This window comes from Tachypleus tridentatus, chromosome 10 (assembly GCF_004210375.1).
Source record: "Tachypleus tridentatus isolate NWPU-2018 chromosome 10, ASM421037v1, whole genome shotgun sequence".
Lineage (NCBI taxonomy): Eukaryota > Metazoa > Arthropoda > Merostomata > Xiphosura > Limulidae > Tachypleus > Tachypleus tridentatus.
In genome coordinates this window covers 1,903,618-1,922,841 of record NC_134834.1, presented here as the reverse complement: position 1 = coordinate 1,922,841, position 19,224 = coordinate 1,903,618, and the positions used below count along the sequence as shown (strand labels likewise).

General features: G+C 32.5%; 1 protein-coding gene across 2 annotated transcripts in view; it reads right to left on the bottom strand.

The window, feature by feature from the left end:
- LOC143228626 (uncharacterized) overlaps positions 1–18,031 on the bottom strand; it is a 123,919-nt gene extending 105,888 nt beyond the window's left edge. The window contains exon 1 of one of the 2 annotated variants that reach the window (XM_076459854.1): positions 17,912–18,031. In XM_076459854.1, coding sequence (XP_076315969.1) covers positions 17,912–17,983 — 72 coding nt within the window. In that variant the 5' untranslated portion in view covers positions 17,984–18,031. Of the gene's footprint in view, positions 1–1,627; positions 1,993–17,911 lie in introns of those variants that run through there. The other variant, XM_076459853.1, reaches the window with a different exon arrangement.
- Between the last annotated feature and the right edge of the window lie 1,193 nt (positions 18,032–19,224).

The following is a 19,224-nucleotide window of genomic DNA, read 5'->3' as shown; positions in this document are numbered from 1 at the left end:
GTATAAATGGTTGTTTTGGTAAACTTCTACCTCGGTATAAATGGTTGTTTTGGTAAACTTCTACCTCGGTATAAATGGTTGTTTTGGTAAACTTCTACCTCAGTATAAATGGTTGTTTTGGTAAACTTCTACCTCAGTATAAATGGTTGTTTTGGTAAACTTCTACCTCAGTATAAATGGTTGTTTTGGTAAACTTCTACCTCAGTATAAATGGTTGTTTTGGTAAACTTCTACCTCGGTATAAATGGTTGTTTTGGTAAACTTCTACCTCGGTATAAATGGTTGTTTTGGTAAACTTCTACCTCGGTATAAATGGTTGTTTTGGTAAACTTCTACCTCAGTATAAATGGTTGTTTTGGTAAACTTCTACCTCAGTATAAATGGTTGTTTTGGTAAACTTCTACCTCAGTATAAATGGTTGTTTTGGTAAACTTCTACCTCAGTATAAATGGTTGTATTGGTAAACTTCTACCTCAGTATAAATGGTTGTTTTGGTAAACTTCTACCTCGGTATAAATGGTTGTTTTGGTAAACTTCTACCTCAGTATAAATGGTTGTTTTGGTAAACTTCTACCTCAGTATAAATGGTTGTTTTGGTAAACTTCTACCTCAGTATAAATGGTTGTTTTGGTAAACTTCTACCTCAGGATAAATGGTTGTTTTGGTAAACTTCTACCTCAGTATAAATGGTTGCCACTGTAATGTTTAGATAGATTCTTTCTCATCATAAGTAATTTAAATTTTTATACTTTATATCTAACTTCACTAATGAGTTTCTGAAGTAATAATTTTGTAAAAGGAACGAAAAACTCACGGCCGGGTTTAAACCCCGGGTCTCTCGAGCTGTAACTGTACATGGACAGACAATATTTCATAAAAGTCAAGCTTTGTTATTATATTTAAAATGGAAAAACTAAACGTTCACTTGTCATTTGAATTAATTATGTATTCGCTGTAGTTCCCAAGTTTCCCTTAGGGTATTCTTTCGTATTTCGTCTTTAAGTATGAAGCTGCACAATGGAGTAGCTTCACTAAGCCTACCATAGGGATCGAACCCGAAATTTTAGCATTAAATACCTTAAAACTTTTCTACTGTTGTAGACCTGTGAGGGTTAGAAAACTGTTAACCGTTAAACTTTTTAAACTAAAAAAAGCAATAAATATTAAAACATGAAGAAACATGTTAACACGCTAAGCCTACACCATGAGAGTAGCTAAGTGTTGGGTTCATCTCAAGAACAAGTCCAAAAATTCATAGGTTCTATGTGTCCAGGTGTTTATATACCGCTTAGACCATGAATATCCACGATTCATGTACAGCGTAGAAAAGACACATTCATGCATCCTGCGCAGCCTAGAAGAGACACATTCCTGTATTCTGTACAGCCTAGAAGAGACAGCCTCAAGGTATTAATGTCATGTTTAGACGTTTATGCTACGACACATTCTGGTCATGTAATTGCTGGTGATTTACTGTTTATACCACCTACAATTAAACAGAGCCACATTTTCCAAACCTGGGAACAGAAATGAACCACCACTGCAGTACCAAAAACACAACAACTATCGCAGAAATGAGTTGTTTAAATAAATACTTCCAGCGAAACCACAAGTCTGTCCCACCTACCTGTTGGGCTCGCCAGACTTCGCCAAGAGGTTCTATATTTTCCACTTTCGTTGGCAGCGAACAGTCAGGAACAATCTGGTCGTCTTGAGACACGAGCGCAGAGCAGCAGGTCCTATGCATTGCTTGCTCAAGGCCGAGAGGTACACCCGCAAAATGAGGTGGTCAGCGTATGTGTAAGTAGGTCAATCGGTGTCGCAAGGAAAATGAGCGGATGGCGATATTCGATCGTTGTCTCTCAGAAAAATTCAATATGTTATTGAGACAGTCCGATAACCTTCCACCGAACGATATTATATCAATGAACTGGTCGCTATCAGCGCTGGGTTACGAAATTATCAATGCGTCTTTCCTCATCTGTCAGAGAAGCCTCTTTCTCAAGAGAACGTTTGTGATTGGACAACGTAATAAATACACCACGTGACTTGATAGTGAATGAGTCCTGCCTGCTAAGAGCGGAGACGTCGTGGGGGTTGGGGTGTTAAAAATGTGGAACTCGTCGCTCTGTCCCCAAGACACAAAATGTCTTTATACTGCAGAACATTTACAGCCTTGGAAAAGCAATCAAACTATCACCATCTTCAGAAATTAATATTTACAGAGACAATTAGGACACATCAGCGATCCTGGTGTTCCAACATAAAACTACAGTACTTACAAACTCTAATCATTTTAATTTCATCTCAAACTAGGATGTTGTTGTGGTTAAAAACAATTAACCAATAATCAGACATCCTGAAATACAATTGTAGCTAAATTCTATCACCATCAAAACATACATATATAGTCAGATAACAAGGATACTTATATAGTCAGATAACAAGAATACTTATATAGTCAGATAACAAGGATACTTATATAGTCAGATAACAAGGATACTTATATAGTCAGATAACAAGGATACTTATATAGTCAGATAACAAGGATACTTATATAGTCAGATAACAAGGATACTTATATAGTTAGATAACAAGAATACTTATATAGTTAGATAACAAGAATACTTATATAGTTAGATAACAAGAATACATATATAGTCAGATAACAAGGATACTTATATAGTTAGATAACAAGAATACTTATATGGTCAGACAACAAGAATACTTATATAGTTAGATAACAAGAATACTTATATAGTTAGATAACAAGAATACTTATATGGTCAGATAACAAGAATACTTATATAGTCAGATAACAAGGATACTTATATAGTCAGATAACAAGGATACTTATATAGTTAGATAACAAGGATACTTATATAGTTAGATAACAAGAATACTTATATAGTTAGATAACAAGGATACTTATATGGTCAGATAACAAGAATATTTATATAGTTAGATAACAAGGATACTTATATAGTTAGATCACAAGGATGCTTATATAGTTAGATCACAAGGATACTTATATAGTTAGATAACAAGGATACTGATAATAATTAGATAATCAAGATACTTATATAGTCAGATAACAAGGATACTTATATAGTTGGATAACAAGGATACTTATACACTTGGATAACAAGGACACTTACATAGTCAGATAACAAGGATATTTATATAGTTAGATAACAAGAATACTTATATAGATACATAACAAGGATACTGATAATAGTTAGACAACAAGGATATTTAAATAATTAGAAAACAAGGATATTTAAATAATTAGAAAACAAGGATACTTATATAGTCAGATAACAAGGATACCTATATAGTTAAATAACAACGATACTTATATAGTTGGATAACAAGCACACTTACATAGATAAATAACAAGGATACTTATATAGTTAGAAAATTAAGATACTTATATAGTCAGATAACAAGAATACTTATATAGTTGGATAACAAAGATACTTATATAGTTAGGTAACAAGAATACTTATATAGATAGATAACAAGGATACTGATAATAGTTAGACAACAAGAATATTTAAATAATTAGAAAACAAGGATACTTATATAGTCAGATCACAAGGATACCTATATAGTTAAATAACAACGATACTTATATAGTTGGATAACAAGCACACTTACATAGATAGATAACAAGAATACTTATATAGTTAGAAAATTAAGACACTTACATAGTCAGATAACAAGGATATTTCTATAGTCAGATAACAACGATACCTATATAGTTAGATACATATATAATCAAATAACAAGGATACTTATATAGTTAGATAACAAGGATACTTATATAGTTAAATAACAACGATACTTATATTGTTAGATAAAAGGATATTCAGGTTATTATTACTGATTGCTATAAAATACGTGTGATGTTACTGTGTAGATGTTATTATTACTGATTACTATAAAACACGTGTGTTGTTACTGTGTAGAGGTTATTGTTACTGATTACTATAAAACACCTGTGTTGTTACTGATTACTATAAAAAACACGTGTGTTGTTACTGTGTAGATGTTATTATCACTGATTAGTATAAAACACGTGTGCTGTTACTGTGTAGATGTTATTGTTACTGATTACTATAAAGCACGTGTGTTGTTACGGTGTAGATGTTATTATTACTGATTACTATAAAACACGTGTGTTGTTACTGTGTAGATGTTTTTGTTACTGATTACTATAAAACACATGTATTGTTACTGTGTAGATGTTATTATTACTGATTACTATAAAACACGTGTGTTCTTACTGTGTAGATGTTATTGTTACTGATTACTATAAAACACGTGTGTTGTTACTGTGTAGATGTTATTATTACTGATTACTATAAAACACGTGTGTTGTTACTGTGTAGATGTTATTATCACTGATTGCTATAAAACACGTGTGTTGTTACTGTGTAGAGGTGATTGTTACTGATTACTATAAAATACGTGTGATGTTACTGTGTAGATGTTATTATTACTGATTACTATAAAACACGTGTGTTGTTACTGTGTAGATGTTATTATTACTGATTACTATAAAATACGTGTGATGTTACTGTGTAGATGTTATTATTACTGATTACTATAAAACACGTGTGTTGTTACTGTGTAGATGTTTTTGTTACTGATTACTATAAAACACATGTGTTGTTACTTTGTAGATGTTATTATTACTGATTACTATAAAACACGTGTGTTCTTACTGTGTAGATGTTATTGTTACTGATTACTATAAAACACGTGTGTTGTTACTGTGTAGATGTTATTATTACTGATTACTATAAAACACGTGTGTTGTTACTGTGTAGAGGTGATTGTTACTGATCAGTATAAAACACGTGTGTTGTTACTGATTGCTATAAAACACGTGTGTTGTTACTGTGTAGATGTTATTATTACCGATTACTATAAAACACGTGTGTTGTTACTGTGTAGATGTTATTATTACTGATTACTATAAAACACGTGTGTTGTTACTGTGTAGATGTTATTATTACTGATTACTATAAAACACGTGTGTTGTTACTGTGTAGATGTTATTATCACTGATTGCTATAAAACACGTGTGTTGTTACTGTGTAGATGTTATTATTACTGATTACTATAAAACACGTGTGTTGTTACTGTGTAGATGTTATTATTACTGATTACTATAAAACACGTGTGTTGTTACTGTGTAGATGTTATTATTACCGATTACTATAATACACATGTGTTGTTACTGTGTAGGTGTTATTATTACTGATTACTATAAAACACGTGTGTTGTTACTGTGTAGATGTTATTATTATTTATTACTATAACACACTTGTGTTGTTACTGTGTAGGTGTTATTGTTACTGATTACTATAACACACTTGTGTTGTTACTGTGTAGATGTTTTTATTACCGATTACTATAAAACACATGTGTTGTTACTGTGTAGATGTTATTATTACTGATTACTATAAAACACGTGTGTTGTTACTGTGTAGATGTTATTATCACTGATTACTATAAAACACGTGTTGTTATGGTGTAGATGTTATTATTACTGATTACTATAAAACACGTGTGTTGTTACTGTGTAGATGTTATTATTACCGATTACTATAAAACACATGTATTGTTACTGTGTAGGTGTTATTGTTACTGATTACTATAACACACTTGTGTTGTTACTGTGTAGATGTTATTATTACCGATTACTATAAAACACATGTGTTGTTACTGTGTAGATGTTATTATTACTGATTACTATAAAACACGTGTGTTGTTACTGTGTAGATGTTATTATTATTGATTACTATAAAACACATGTGTTGTTACTGTGTAGGTGTTATTGTTACTGATTACTATAACACACTTGTGTTGTTATTGTGTAGATGTTTTTATTACCGATTACTATAAAACACATGTGTTGTTACTGTGTAGATGTTATTATTACTGATTACTATAAAACACGTGTGTTGATACTGTGTAGATGTTATTATTACCGATTACTATAAAACACATGTGTTGTTACTGTGTAGGTGTTATTGTTACTGATTACTATAACACACTTGTGTTGTTACTGTGTAGATGTTATTATTACCGATTACTATAAAACACATGTGTTGTTACTGTGTAGATGTTATTATTACTGATTACTATAAAACACGTGTGTTGTTACTGTGTAGATGTTATTATTACTGATTACTATAAAACACATGTGTTGTTACTGTGTAGGTGTTATTGTTACTGATTACTATAACACACTTGTGTTGTTACTGTGTAGATGTTATTATTACCGATTACTATAAAACACATGTGTTGTTACTGTGTAGATGTTATTGTTACTGATTACTATAAAACACGTGTGTTGTTACTGTGTAGATGTTATTATTACTGATTAGTATAAAACACATGTGTTGTTACTGTGTAGATGTTATTATTACTGATTACTATAAAACACGTGTGTTGTTACTGTGTAGATGTTATTATTACTGATTCCTATAAAACACGTGTGTTGTTACTGTGTAGATGTTATTATTACTGATTACTATAAAACACGTGTGTTGTTACTGTGTGGATGTTATTATTACTGATTATTATAAAACACGTGTGTTGTTGCTGTGTAGATGTTATTATTACTGATTACTATAAAACACGTGTGTTGTTACTGTGTAGATGTTATTATTACTGATTACTATAAAACACGTGTGTTGTTACTGTGTAGATGTTATTATTACTGATTAGTATAAAACACGTGTGTTGTTACTGTGTAGATGTTATTATTACTGATTACTATAAAACACGTGTGTTGTTACTGTGTAGATGTTATTATTACTGATTACTATAAAACACGTGTGTTGTTACTGTGTAGATGTTATTATTACTGATTACTATAAAACACGTGTGTTGTTACTGTGTAGATGTTATTATTACTGATTAGTATAAAACACGTGTGTTGTTACTGTGTAGATGTTATTATTACTGATTACTATAAAACACGTGTGTTGTTACTGTGTAGATGTTATTATTACTGATTACTATAAAACACGTGTGTTGTTACTGTGTAGATGTTATTATTACTGATTACTATAAAACACGTGTGTTGTTACTGTGTAGATGTTATTATTACTGATTACTATAAAACACGTGTGTTGTTACTGTGTAGATGTTATTATTACTGATTACTATAAAACACGTGTGTTGTTACTGTGTAGATATTATTATTACTGATTACTATAAAACACGTGTGTTGTTACTGTGTAGATGTTATTATTACTGTATACTATAAAACACGTGTGTTGTTACTGTGTAGATGTTATTATTACTGTATACTATAAAATACGTGTGTTGTTACTGTGTAGATGTTATTATTACTGATTACTGTAAAACACGTGTGTTGTTACTGTAAAGATGTTATTATTACTGATTAGTATAAAACACGTGTGTTGTTACTGTGTAGATGTTATTATTACTGATTACTCTAAAACACGTGTGTTTTTACTGTGTAGATGTTATTATTACTGATTACTATAAAACACGTGTGTTGTTACTGTGTAGATGTTATTATTACTGATTAGTATAAAACACCTGTGTTGTTACTGTGTAGATGTTATTATTACTGATTAGTATAAAACACGTGTGTTGTTACTGTGTAGATGTTATTATTACCGATTAGTATAAAACACGTGTGTTGTTACTGTGTAGATGTTATTATTACTGATTACTATAAAACACGTGTGTTGTTACTGTGTAGATGTTATTATTACTGATTACTATAAAACACGTGTGTTGTTACTGTGTAGATGTTATTATTACTGATTACTATAAAACACGTGTGTTGTACTGTGTAGATGTTATTTTTACTGATTAGTATAAAACACGTGTGTTGTTACTGTGTAGATGTTATTATTACTGATTACTATAAAACACCTGTGTTGTTACTGTGTAGATGTTATTATTACTGATTACTATAAAACACCTGTGTTGTTACTGTGTAGATGGTATTATTACTGATTACTATAAAAGACAGGCGATAAGTATCATTTATCTGGTTATTACGTATTTTATCGATGAATGACTGTACACCTCAGCGCCCTCTATCATTGTTTTATGCTTGTTGAGAAGAGCGGTGACCTTCTGTGTCACTTAAAACGTCAATGGTCAATAAAGAATTGTGGATCATTACGTTCACGAGTCTTATATGCTCAGACATTGATGAATAATTAATCAGTTGTTTTGTTGCTGTTTTTGTCTTGAAAGGGTACTTAATCCTAGAAAAAACCACAACAAAGCCTTCTGTCATCTTACGAGGCGAATACAAATGTTGAGCTATTAATCAAAACTTGCGTTCAAAAATAATTAAATTGGTTACCCGTCTGCCATGAATTATAACGTGGCTTCATGTATATTTTAAGGGTAACGTACTTATCCAAGTACTTGAGACTGTGTGTGTGTTTCATTGAATCTCCTAAACCTGTTTCTGGGGAGAAAGCAATTCAATTCTACAGGCGTCCTTACTGAAAATAACCTTCATTAGAAGCAGCCGAATAGTGATATCCACTAATTACAGTATCGCCCTCTAGGGACTATGAATATGACAGAAACGATTTTTAATAAATACCAAAGTTAGTATTTATATTTGTTCGATGTCGTTAATAACTGTTGTTTCAGGAAATCTTCTTAAGTAGTCCAGAAATATAAATAATCATGTAATTAATATCCCTAATTTGGTATATTCTTCAAATTGGAAACATTCATTTTTTTTATTATTATTTACGTCAAACAGTTGAGAATGATCGACCTTAACTAGATTTTATTGGATAATTCCAATAATACTTCACCACGTTCCACCAATAACAGGAGACTTTGGATTTATTTAAATCTAAACAGTAAGTTAACAAACCAAAATAATTATTAAAGAAACGTGATATAAACAGGGTCGTTGACCCTGAGGGGGATGGAGGGTATACATCCCCCCCTACAATTTGGTCTGTTGAATTGTTTTACAGGCCTACAAGTTGTGTGTTTGTTCGTGTGATTCTCGTGTTCTTACCAATAGAATTACATAATTAGGCCTAGATGTAGGCTTTATCCGTAGCTGAAATGTACATCTTTAATATAAGCGTGCTTCTAAGCTTTTCGATCTAAGTATACCTAAGTATACATCCAAGTATCGTAGCAACAAGATTACTCTGTGACTGCATGTTTACAGCTTTCAGGTTCACGTAATCAGAGATTACCAATTTGCAAATTGAACAGTCCACATAAATGGTTTCAAAAATCATCCTCCCCATCCGGTGTAAAACATCTACACCCCTGGATATAAACACATAAATATTCCTATTATTGTACAGATATAAATGAATATTGTTATTGAACATTTTTATAACTAGTGTTAGTAAAATTCAAGTTAAAGAAATAATGAGATATGACTTTACAAAAATTTACTAAGAATGTGTGAAAAGCTCGTCAGACACAGTGGCGACAGCTAGCGTTTGTCAAAAAACATTACTGGGTTGTGCTATACGTTAATATGTATATATGTCATATATCTATATAGTCTATACCTGTAGTTGTTAGACGTCTATATAGTATATACCTGTAGTTGTTACACGTCTATATAGTCTATACCTGTAGTTGTTACACGTCTATATAGTCTATACCTGTAGTTGTTACATGTCTATATAGTCCATACCTGTAGTTGTTACATGTCTATATGATCTATACCTTTAGTTGTTACATGTCTATATAGTCTATACCTGTAATTGTTACATGTCGATATAGTCCATACCTGTAGTTGTTACAACTCTATATAGTCTATACCTGTAATTGTTACACGTCTATATAGTCTATACCTGTAGTTGTTACATGTCTATATAGTCTATACCTGTAATTGTTACACGTCTATATAGTCTATACCTGTAGTTGTTACATGTCTATATAGTCTATACCTGTAGTTGTTACATGTCTATATAGTCTATACCTGTAGTTGTTACATGTCTATATAGTCTATACCTGTAGTTGTTACATGTCTATATAGTCTATTCCTGTAGTTGTTACACGTCTATATAGTCTATACCTGTAGTTGTTACACGTCTATATAGTCTATTCCTGTAGTCGTTATACGTCTATATAGTCTATACCTGTAGTTGTTACATGTCTATATAGTCTATACCTGCAGTTGTTACATGTCTATATAGTCTATACCTGTAGTTGTTACACGTTTATATAGTCTATACCTATAGTTGTTACATGTCTATATAGTCTATTCCTGTAGTTGTTACATGTCTATATAGTCTATACCTGTAGTTGTTACACGTCTATATAATCTATTCCTGTAGTTGTTACACGTCTATATAGTCTATACCTGTAGTTGTTACACGTCTATATAATCTATTCCTGTAGTTGTTACACGTCTATATAGTCTATACCTGTAGTTGTTACACGTCTATATACGTCTATACCTATCATTGCCACACGTCTATACCGACAGTTGTTACACGTCTATATAGTCTATACCTGTAGTTGTTACATGTCTATATAGTCTATACCTGTAGTTGTTACATGTCTATATAGTCTATTCCTGTAGTTGTTACACGTCTATATAGTCTATACCTGTAGTTGTTACATGTCTATATAGTCTATACCTGTAGTTGTTACACGTCTATATAGACTATTCCTGTAGTCGTTACACGTCTATATAGTCTATACCTGCAGTTCTTACATGTCTATATAGTCTATACCTATAGTTGTTACATGTCTATATAGTCTATTCCTGTAGTTGTTACATGTCTATATAGTCTATACCTGTAGTTGTTACACGTCTATATAGTCTATTCCTGTAGTTGTTACACGTCTATATAGTCTATACCTGTAGTTGTTACATGTCTATATAGTCTATACCTGTAGTTGTTACACGTCTATATAGTCTATACCTGTAATTGTTACACGTCTATATAGTCTATACCTGTAGTTGTTACACGTCTATATAGTCTATACCTGTAGTTGTTACATATCTATATAGTCTATACCTGTAATTGTTACACGTCTATATAGTCTATACCTGTAGTTGTTACACGTCTATATACGTCTATACCTATCATTGCCACACGTCTATATACGTCTATACCTGTAGTTGTTACATGTCTATATAGTCTATACCTGTAGTTGTTACATGTCTATATAGTCTATTCCTGTAGTTGTTACACGTCTATATAGTCTATACCTGTAGTTGTTACATGTCTATATAGTCTATACCTGTAGTTGTTACACGTCTATATAGTCTATTCCTGTAGTCGTTACACGTCTATATAGTCTATACCTGCAGTTGTTACATGTCTATATAGTCTATACCTGTAGTTTTTACACGTTTATATAGTCTATACCTATAGTTGTTACATGTCTATATAGTCTATTCCTGTAGTTGTTACATGTCTATATAGTCTATACCTGTAGTTGTTACACGTCTATATAGTCTATACCTGTAGTTGTTACACGTCTATATAGTCTATTCCTGTAGTCGTTACACGTCTATATAGTCTATACCTGCAGTTGTTACATGTCTATATAGTCTATTCCTGTAGTTGTTACATGTCTATATAGTCTATACCTGTAGTTGTTACACGTCTATATAGTCTATACCTGTAGTTGTTACACGTCTATATAGTCTATTCCTGTAGTTGTTACACGTCTATATAGTCTATACCTGTAGTTGTTACACGTCTATATAGTCTATACCTGTAGTTGTTACATATCTATATAGTCTATACCTGTAATTGTTACACGTCTATATAGTCTATACCTGTAGTTGTTACATGTCTATATAGTTTATACCTGTAGTTGTTACATGTCTATATAGTCTATTCCTGTAGTTGTTACACGTCTATATAGTCTATACCTGTAGTTGTTACATGTCTATATAGTCTATACCTGTAGTTGTTACACGTCTATATAGTCTATTCCTGTAGTCGTTACACGTCTATATAGTCTATACCTGCAGTTGTTACATGTCTATATAGTCTATTCCTGTAGTTTTACACGTTTATATAGTCTATACCTATAGTTGTTACATGTCTATATAGTCTATTCCTGTAGTTGTTACATGTCTATATAGTCTATTCCTGTAGTTGTTACATGTCTATATAGTCTATTCCTGTAGTTGTTACACGTCTATATAGTCTATACCTGTAGTTGTTACATATCTATATAGTCTATTCCTGTAGTTGTTACACGTCTATATAGTCTATACCTGTAGTTGTTACATGTCTATATAGTCTATACCTGTAGTTGTTACACGTCTATATAGTCTATTCCTGTAGTCGTTACACGTCTATATAGTCTATACCTGCAGTTGTTACATGTCTATATAGTCTATACCTGTAGTTTTACACGTTTATATAGTCTATACCTATAGTTGTTACATGTCTATATAGTCTATTCCTGTAGTTGTTACATGTCTATATAGTCTATACCTGTAGTTGTTACACGTCTATATAGTCTATTCCTGTAGTTGTTACACGTCTATATAGTCTATACCTGTAGTTGTTACATGTCTATATAGTCTATTCCTGTAGTTGTTACATGTCTATATAGTCTATACCTGTAGTTGTTACACGTCTATATAGTCTATTCCTGTAGTTGTTACACGTCTATATAGTCTATACCTGTAGTTGTTACACGTCTATATAGTCTATACCTGTAGTTGTTACATGTCTATATAGTCTATACCTGTAGTTGTTACATGTCTATATAGTCTATACCTGTAGTTGTTACACGTCTATATAGTCTATTCCTGTAGTTGTTACACGTCTATATAGTCTATACCTGTAGTTGTTACACGTCTATATAGTCTATACCTGTAGTTGTTACATATCTATATAGTCTATACCTGTAATTGTTACACGTCTATATAGTCTATACCTGTAGTTGTTACACGTCTATATACGTCTATACCTATCATTGCCACACGTCTATACCGACAGTTGTTACATGTCTGTATAGGTCCATACCAATAGTTGTTACACGTCTATATAGGTGTATTCCTGTAGTTGTTACACGTCTATATAGGTGTATTCCTGTAGTTGTTACACGTCTACGTTTATAGTTGTCACACGTCTATTGCTAGTTGCTAGACATCGAAACCAATGGTTGTTACACGTCTATATAGGTGTATTCCTGTAGTTGTTAGTCGTCTACGTTTATAGTTGTCACACGTCTATTGCTAGTTGCTAGACATCTATACCAGTGGTTGTTACACGTCTATATAGGTCCATACCTATAGTTGTTGCATGTCTGTACTTGTAGTTGTTGCACGTCTATATACGTCTATACCTATAATTGTCACACGTCTATACCTGTAGTTGTTACATGTCTATATACGTCTATACCTATAACTGTTATACGTCTGTATACGTTTATATCTATAGTTCTTACACGTCTGTATACGTTTATATCTATAGTTCTTACACGTCTGTATAACGTTTATATCTATAGTTCTTACACGTCTGTATACGTTTATATCTATAGTTCTTACATGTCTGTATACGTTTATAGCTATAGTTCTTACACGTCTGTATACGTTTATATCTATAGTTTTTACACGTCTGTATACGTCTATACCTGTAGTTGTTTACGTCTGTATACGTCTATACCTGTAGTTGTTACACGTCTGTATACGTTTATATCTATAGTTCTTACATGTCTGTATACGTTTATAGCTATAGTTGTTACACGTCTGTACCTGTAGTTGTTACACGTCTATCTATATTTGTTACACATCTCTTCATATAATTGCTAGACGGCTATAGTTTTCACACGTTTATATCTATAATTGTTACACATTTATACCTGTAGTTGTCACACGTTTATATCTATAATTGTTACACATTTATACCCTGAAGTTGTCACACGTTTTTATATATGTCTATATCTGTAGTTGTCACATCGTTTATATATGTCTTACGTATAGTTGTCACACGTTTATATATGTCTTATGTATAGTTGTCACGCGTCAAAATATTCTATATAGTTAAGAAGACTTTAAAAGGTAAAACTACGACCAAATGTTTTATGATCTTTGTTTATTTGTGTAACGCAAAGTTCCACAGTTCTTGACGACGAGAAACCCACTTGAAATAAAAATAAACCTTAGAACGGCTGGTATAGATATTAACACTGTTACTGATAAGCAGAAAACAACAACAACAAAAATAACACTGTTACTGATAAGCAGAAAACAACAATCAATAAAGTGTTAATACCCATACCAGCCGTTCTGAGGTACAAAGTTCCACAATGGAATCGTCCATTCTATTCATTGATGGGAATCGAACCTTGAATTTTACTAATGTAAACGTACCGGTGGTCGAACAGAAGACAATCAGTTTACGGATTAAACCCCGATAGTATGCAATATGTGTTATTTTATGGATGGCACGAGCGAACCGTTTTGGGTTTTAATCACACAACATCGTCCTCAAGGTTGTGGTCACCGATCACTTTTAAATTATTAATAATGCTTAATTAGGAAGTAAACGTTCACTGATTAGTAACAGGAATTATACATGTTGTTATTAATATAATATTGTGTATAAGTGTGTCTAGTTAGGTTCTGTTGATCTGTGTGGATCGAAGAAAAAACCCACCGATTGTCTGAGACCAGCAGCACAATAGAATGTTTAGAAATCGTTATGCAAGAAGTGAACCAAACAGTTTGTACTCTTGGATAACTCGGATGGACGATGATGGAACACTCCTTATCACATTGACAGTTGGAATTAAATACAGTCACCAACCAATCAAAATCGGAGAAAAGTGTGGTGATTTCAGAGATTTCAAAGGTCAATTAACCATTTTTGTCCCTCACTCCAATGGAGAAAGTATGTCCCGCAGCCCCTACAATTGCGGGAGTTCCGAGCCAAAAGTGCGCTTGAATTTGGTAGAATCGTGACTAAAATTCTCAGAAAATAATGTCGGAGCCAAATAAAAACCTAATGACCACGATCTGTCCACCGTCTCACACTGTTTAAATAAAAACCTAATGACCACGATCTGTCCACCGTCTCACACTGTTTAAATAAAAACCTAATGACCACGATCTGTCCACCGTCTCACACTGTTTAAATAAAAACCTAATGACCACGATCTGTCCACCGTCTCACACTGTTTAAATAAAAACCTAATGACCACGATCTGTCCACCGTCTCACACTGTTTAAATAAAACCTAATGACCACGATCTGTCCACCTGTCTCACACTGTTTAAATAAAACCTAATGACCACGATCTGTCCACCATCTCACACTGTTTAAATAGAGCTATAACGAGAACCATCAGTCCACCCTCTAACACTTTACCTGAATAATCCTGGAACTTATGTAGGTGATAATTCATATTATCCCTTTAACAGGACATTACCTGAAAGTGACTCTTTGTTTCTGATGAAATAGGCCTACGTAAGTAAATGTATAGATAAGTGTAAATATATTCCAAAACCAGATCAGGGATATTCTTCATGAGGAATGATCACAGAAATATAAACATTTTAAAATATTTAAAATAAATACAACAATCATACACAAGAGGTATGTTATTTTGACAGTGTACGTTCGAGAAACGTTTTATCATGCGGGTTTATCTCCAATCTCTTTCGGCTGCGAATTTCTCTAGATACCGTCAAGAACATCCGTGAAGGGCTGACTGTTTGTCTGGTGTATTAAAAGCACGATATCCTTCCTTCCATGTATCGTGATTATGAAAATGTGTGAAACACAATTCTTTGTGCCACTGAAAGAATCGATACTTGAACATTGTAATCCTTATTATTAAAGTAAATATAATAAAAACATACATGTTATATGGATAACAAAAATATATTTAATATTCTACTATTAACGTTACGTACAATTTTTATACGTTGTTACACACTGGGTTGTCGAGGTTTACTAACAACATAACACACAGTTCGTTACATGTTGTTACAAACTACGTTGTTAAGGTTTAGTAACAACATAACACATAGTTGGTTACATGTTGTTACAAACTAGGTTGTTAAGGTTTACTAACACACTGTTGGTTACAAACTAGGTTGTTAAAGTTTACTAACAACATAACACACAGTTCGTTACATGTTGTCACACACTGGGTTGTCAAGGTTTACTAACAACATAACACACTGTTGGTTACATGTTGTTACAAACTAGGTTGTTAAAGTTTACTAACAACATAACACATAGTTGGTTACATGTTGTTACAAACTACGTTGTTAAGGTTTACTAACAACATGACACACTGTTGGTTACATGTTGTTACAAACTAGGTTGTTAAGGTTTAGTAACAACATAACACAGTCAGATGGTTAAGTACAAACTAGGTTTAAGTTTACTAACACATAACACATAGTTACATGTTATTACCAACTAGGTTGTTAAGGTTTACTAACACACAGTTTCAACTAGGTTATTTTGTTTACTAACACACAGTTGGTTACAAACTACGTTGTTAAGGTTTACTAACACACAGTTGGTTATATTTTCAGTGGGCACGCTATTGTATTTCATGCACCAAATTTCAATAAATATCTTCCTTATCTCAAGTCTTCAATTCTGGTGTTTAATTTCTTTCTATTCGCTCTTAAAGTACAGAAACTTTATTTTATACAAAGTATGTTTAACTTTTAAGGATTCTTTTTTCATTTAGTACATTAGTAGATGTTTTCAATCTACAATTAACAGTTTCATTTGGTGTAAACAGCAAACATGCAGCTACTTAACAACACTATATTTAGTGCAGAAGGTTATATTTAGTGCAGTGTTACGTGAGCTATGGGTCTTAGCTGTAGCTTCAGACAAAGTAAAATTATACCTTTCTAGTTATTTGTTATTCGGATTAAACACAGCTAAATGATAGCAACAACATTAAGACGTGCAGATACGGAACTATTGGTTAGGCCAAGCAAACTAAATTTTCACTTTCGAGCACAAGTTTTGAAAAGAATCTAAAATGCGGGCAGTTATGAATCACTGCCAACTTTTCAGCATAAATTTATCCAATTTTATGAAATTATTCTAATTAAAGAGAGTTCAGCGTCACGTGATATTGGCTTAAACAATTAACGTGAATAACAATGCTTAATAGGGCTGTACGGATTGATGACAAGAAACTATTAATCTAGATTCCATGGCGTTACTATAAAGAAGCAACCAACATTTTTTAGAGATGAAACACTACTACCAAATACTTTAAAAAGCTGGCTGGTTCTATTACAAATAATATGGTAGTGACTTTAGAGACAAAGTTGGTTACTATAGAGCGTCACTTTCTTACTTGCTGTGATTTGTTGGTGTGCATTGACCAAAAATAATGACTTCCAATCAACAACACCTTAGGTGTGAAAAAAGGTGCAGCCAAAGTAGAAACTTCATTTATAGCATTGATAAGAATCTTACATGAAATATTAATTCATTATTTAGCCACGGTTTTTGTTCAGCTTGTAGCGTGATGATGGATAAAATAAACCAAGCGGTCTAACGAATGAATATTACTCTAAAGTTCTTATCAGTCGTATAAGTGAAACCATTAGTTACAAGTGTGTTCAATGAGAAGTGCTGTCACAAGAAACAAAATATGGATATGAAAATATTTCTTAGTAATAACGTGTCGTTACAGGGTTGGACTGTCAGTTGGTGACAAGACGACGCTGTGATAAATGAGGTACAATTAATGTTAAATCTGCTGGTAGATGGACAAGTTTGGTAACAGGCCTGAGATATAGAGAAAGTACACTTAGATTCATATGGAAAAGTTCCGTTTTGGAAACAAACAAGTGATAACAAAACAATTACATGTCAATGGTGAAGTGAAATATTTTCCCATCATTATAACTTAAAGTACAAATTAACTGATAAAACACTCACCCGGAAATGGAAAGATGGCGAACAGTTGTAATTATCTTGTGGGTACTGATTATAGTAGTTTCTTTCCAACATAATTATCGTCCACTTTAATAAGGTTTTCTTTTATCACAAGAAACCCTTACAGAAATCGAAAGTAAATGACTGTACAACTTTTAAACACGCACCTGACACGCGCTGCTAAACTGAAACTGCCAGTGCTCATGCAATTCAACCACCAGACAATTCTCATTACGGGATGTCAAATGTTTGTTTAGTGCTGCCACCTAGTAAGGTATAAATAACAATAACTAAATTATATTTTTTGTTTAATTAAAAAAACGTTTTTTAAGAGAGGTATGATTCTATATCTTAATATACGTATTAGTGTCTTATCATATATTCATTTATCAGATAAACTATTTTGATCAACAGGGCAGAGGAGGATGTTTTAAAAAACTAATGTGAGTTTTGGCAATGAACGAAAAACAAATTGACTGAAAATTCAGAGATAACTGGTAAACATTGTTTTATTATTAAGAGTTGTTTCTAATTGATTAAATAAGTTATTGATGTGAGATATATTACATTTAAACTGAACAATTTTACAGTGTAAAAAAATTTTGTAACAAATTAAAATTTTTTTGTTGCTTGTTTTCAGAACTTTATGCTAACCACATAATATATATTATATATAAATCTGTTTGATCAGAAGCAGTGACTGTTAGTTGTGTTTGATTATACATAACTATTATTAGAACTTTTGTTAGGTTTCGTTTTTAGTTATGCACGAAGCCACAGTGGGCTATCTCTGCTCTGTTCACCACGGTTATCGAAACCCGGGTTGTAGCGTTGGAAGTCCACAGACATACCGCTGAGCCACTGAGGGCTTTTGTTAGAAATGATAAAACTTTCAGGTAAGTCGATAAAAAAACAAAATTATTTACATTTCCTTCTCTACTACGTTGTATCTTTTTAAAACCTGGGTGGTAAAATCTATTCAACTTATGGATGGAATGTAGCCACATAAATACTTACATGAAACGTTACTGTTTCTAAAACATGGACGACTGTGGTCTGGTGTGAGTTGTTATTTTCTGGACCTGTAAGGGTCAATGTACCATCGAAACCTCTCACTCCACTGTATTGTTTCTATTTTGCATACAAATCAGAGCATTAAGCACTAACATGTAAACACTGATTTTAACTTCCACATCATGAACATGCTGCACTTGGGGCTATTCCACTTCAACAATCTGATTATTGTCCACAAACAGTTCGCTACCAAACGTCACTTTTTTACCAAATTGGGTCATCAAACATGTATTTCACACAAA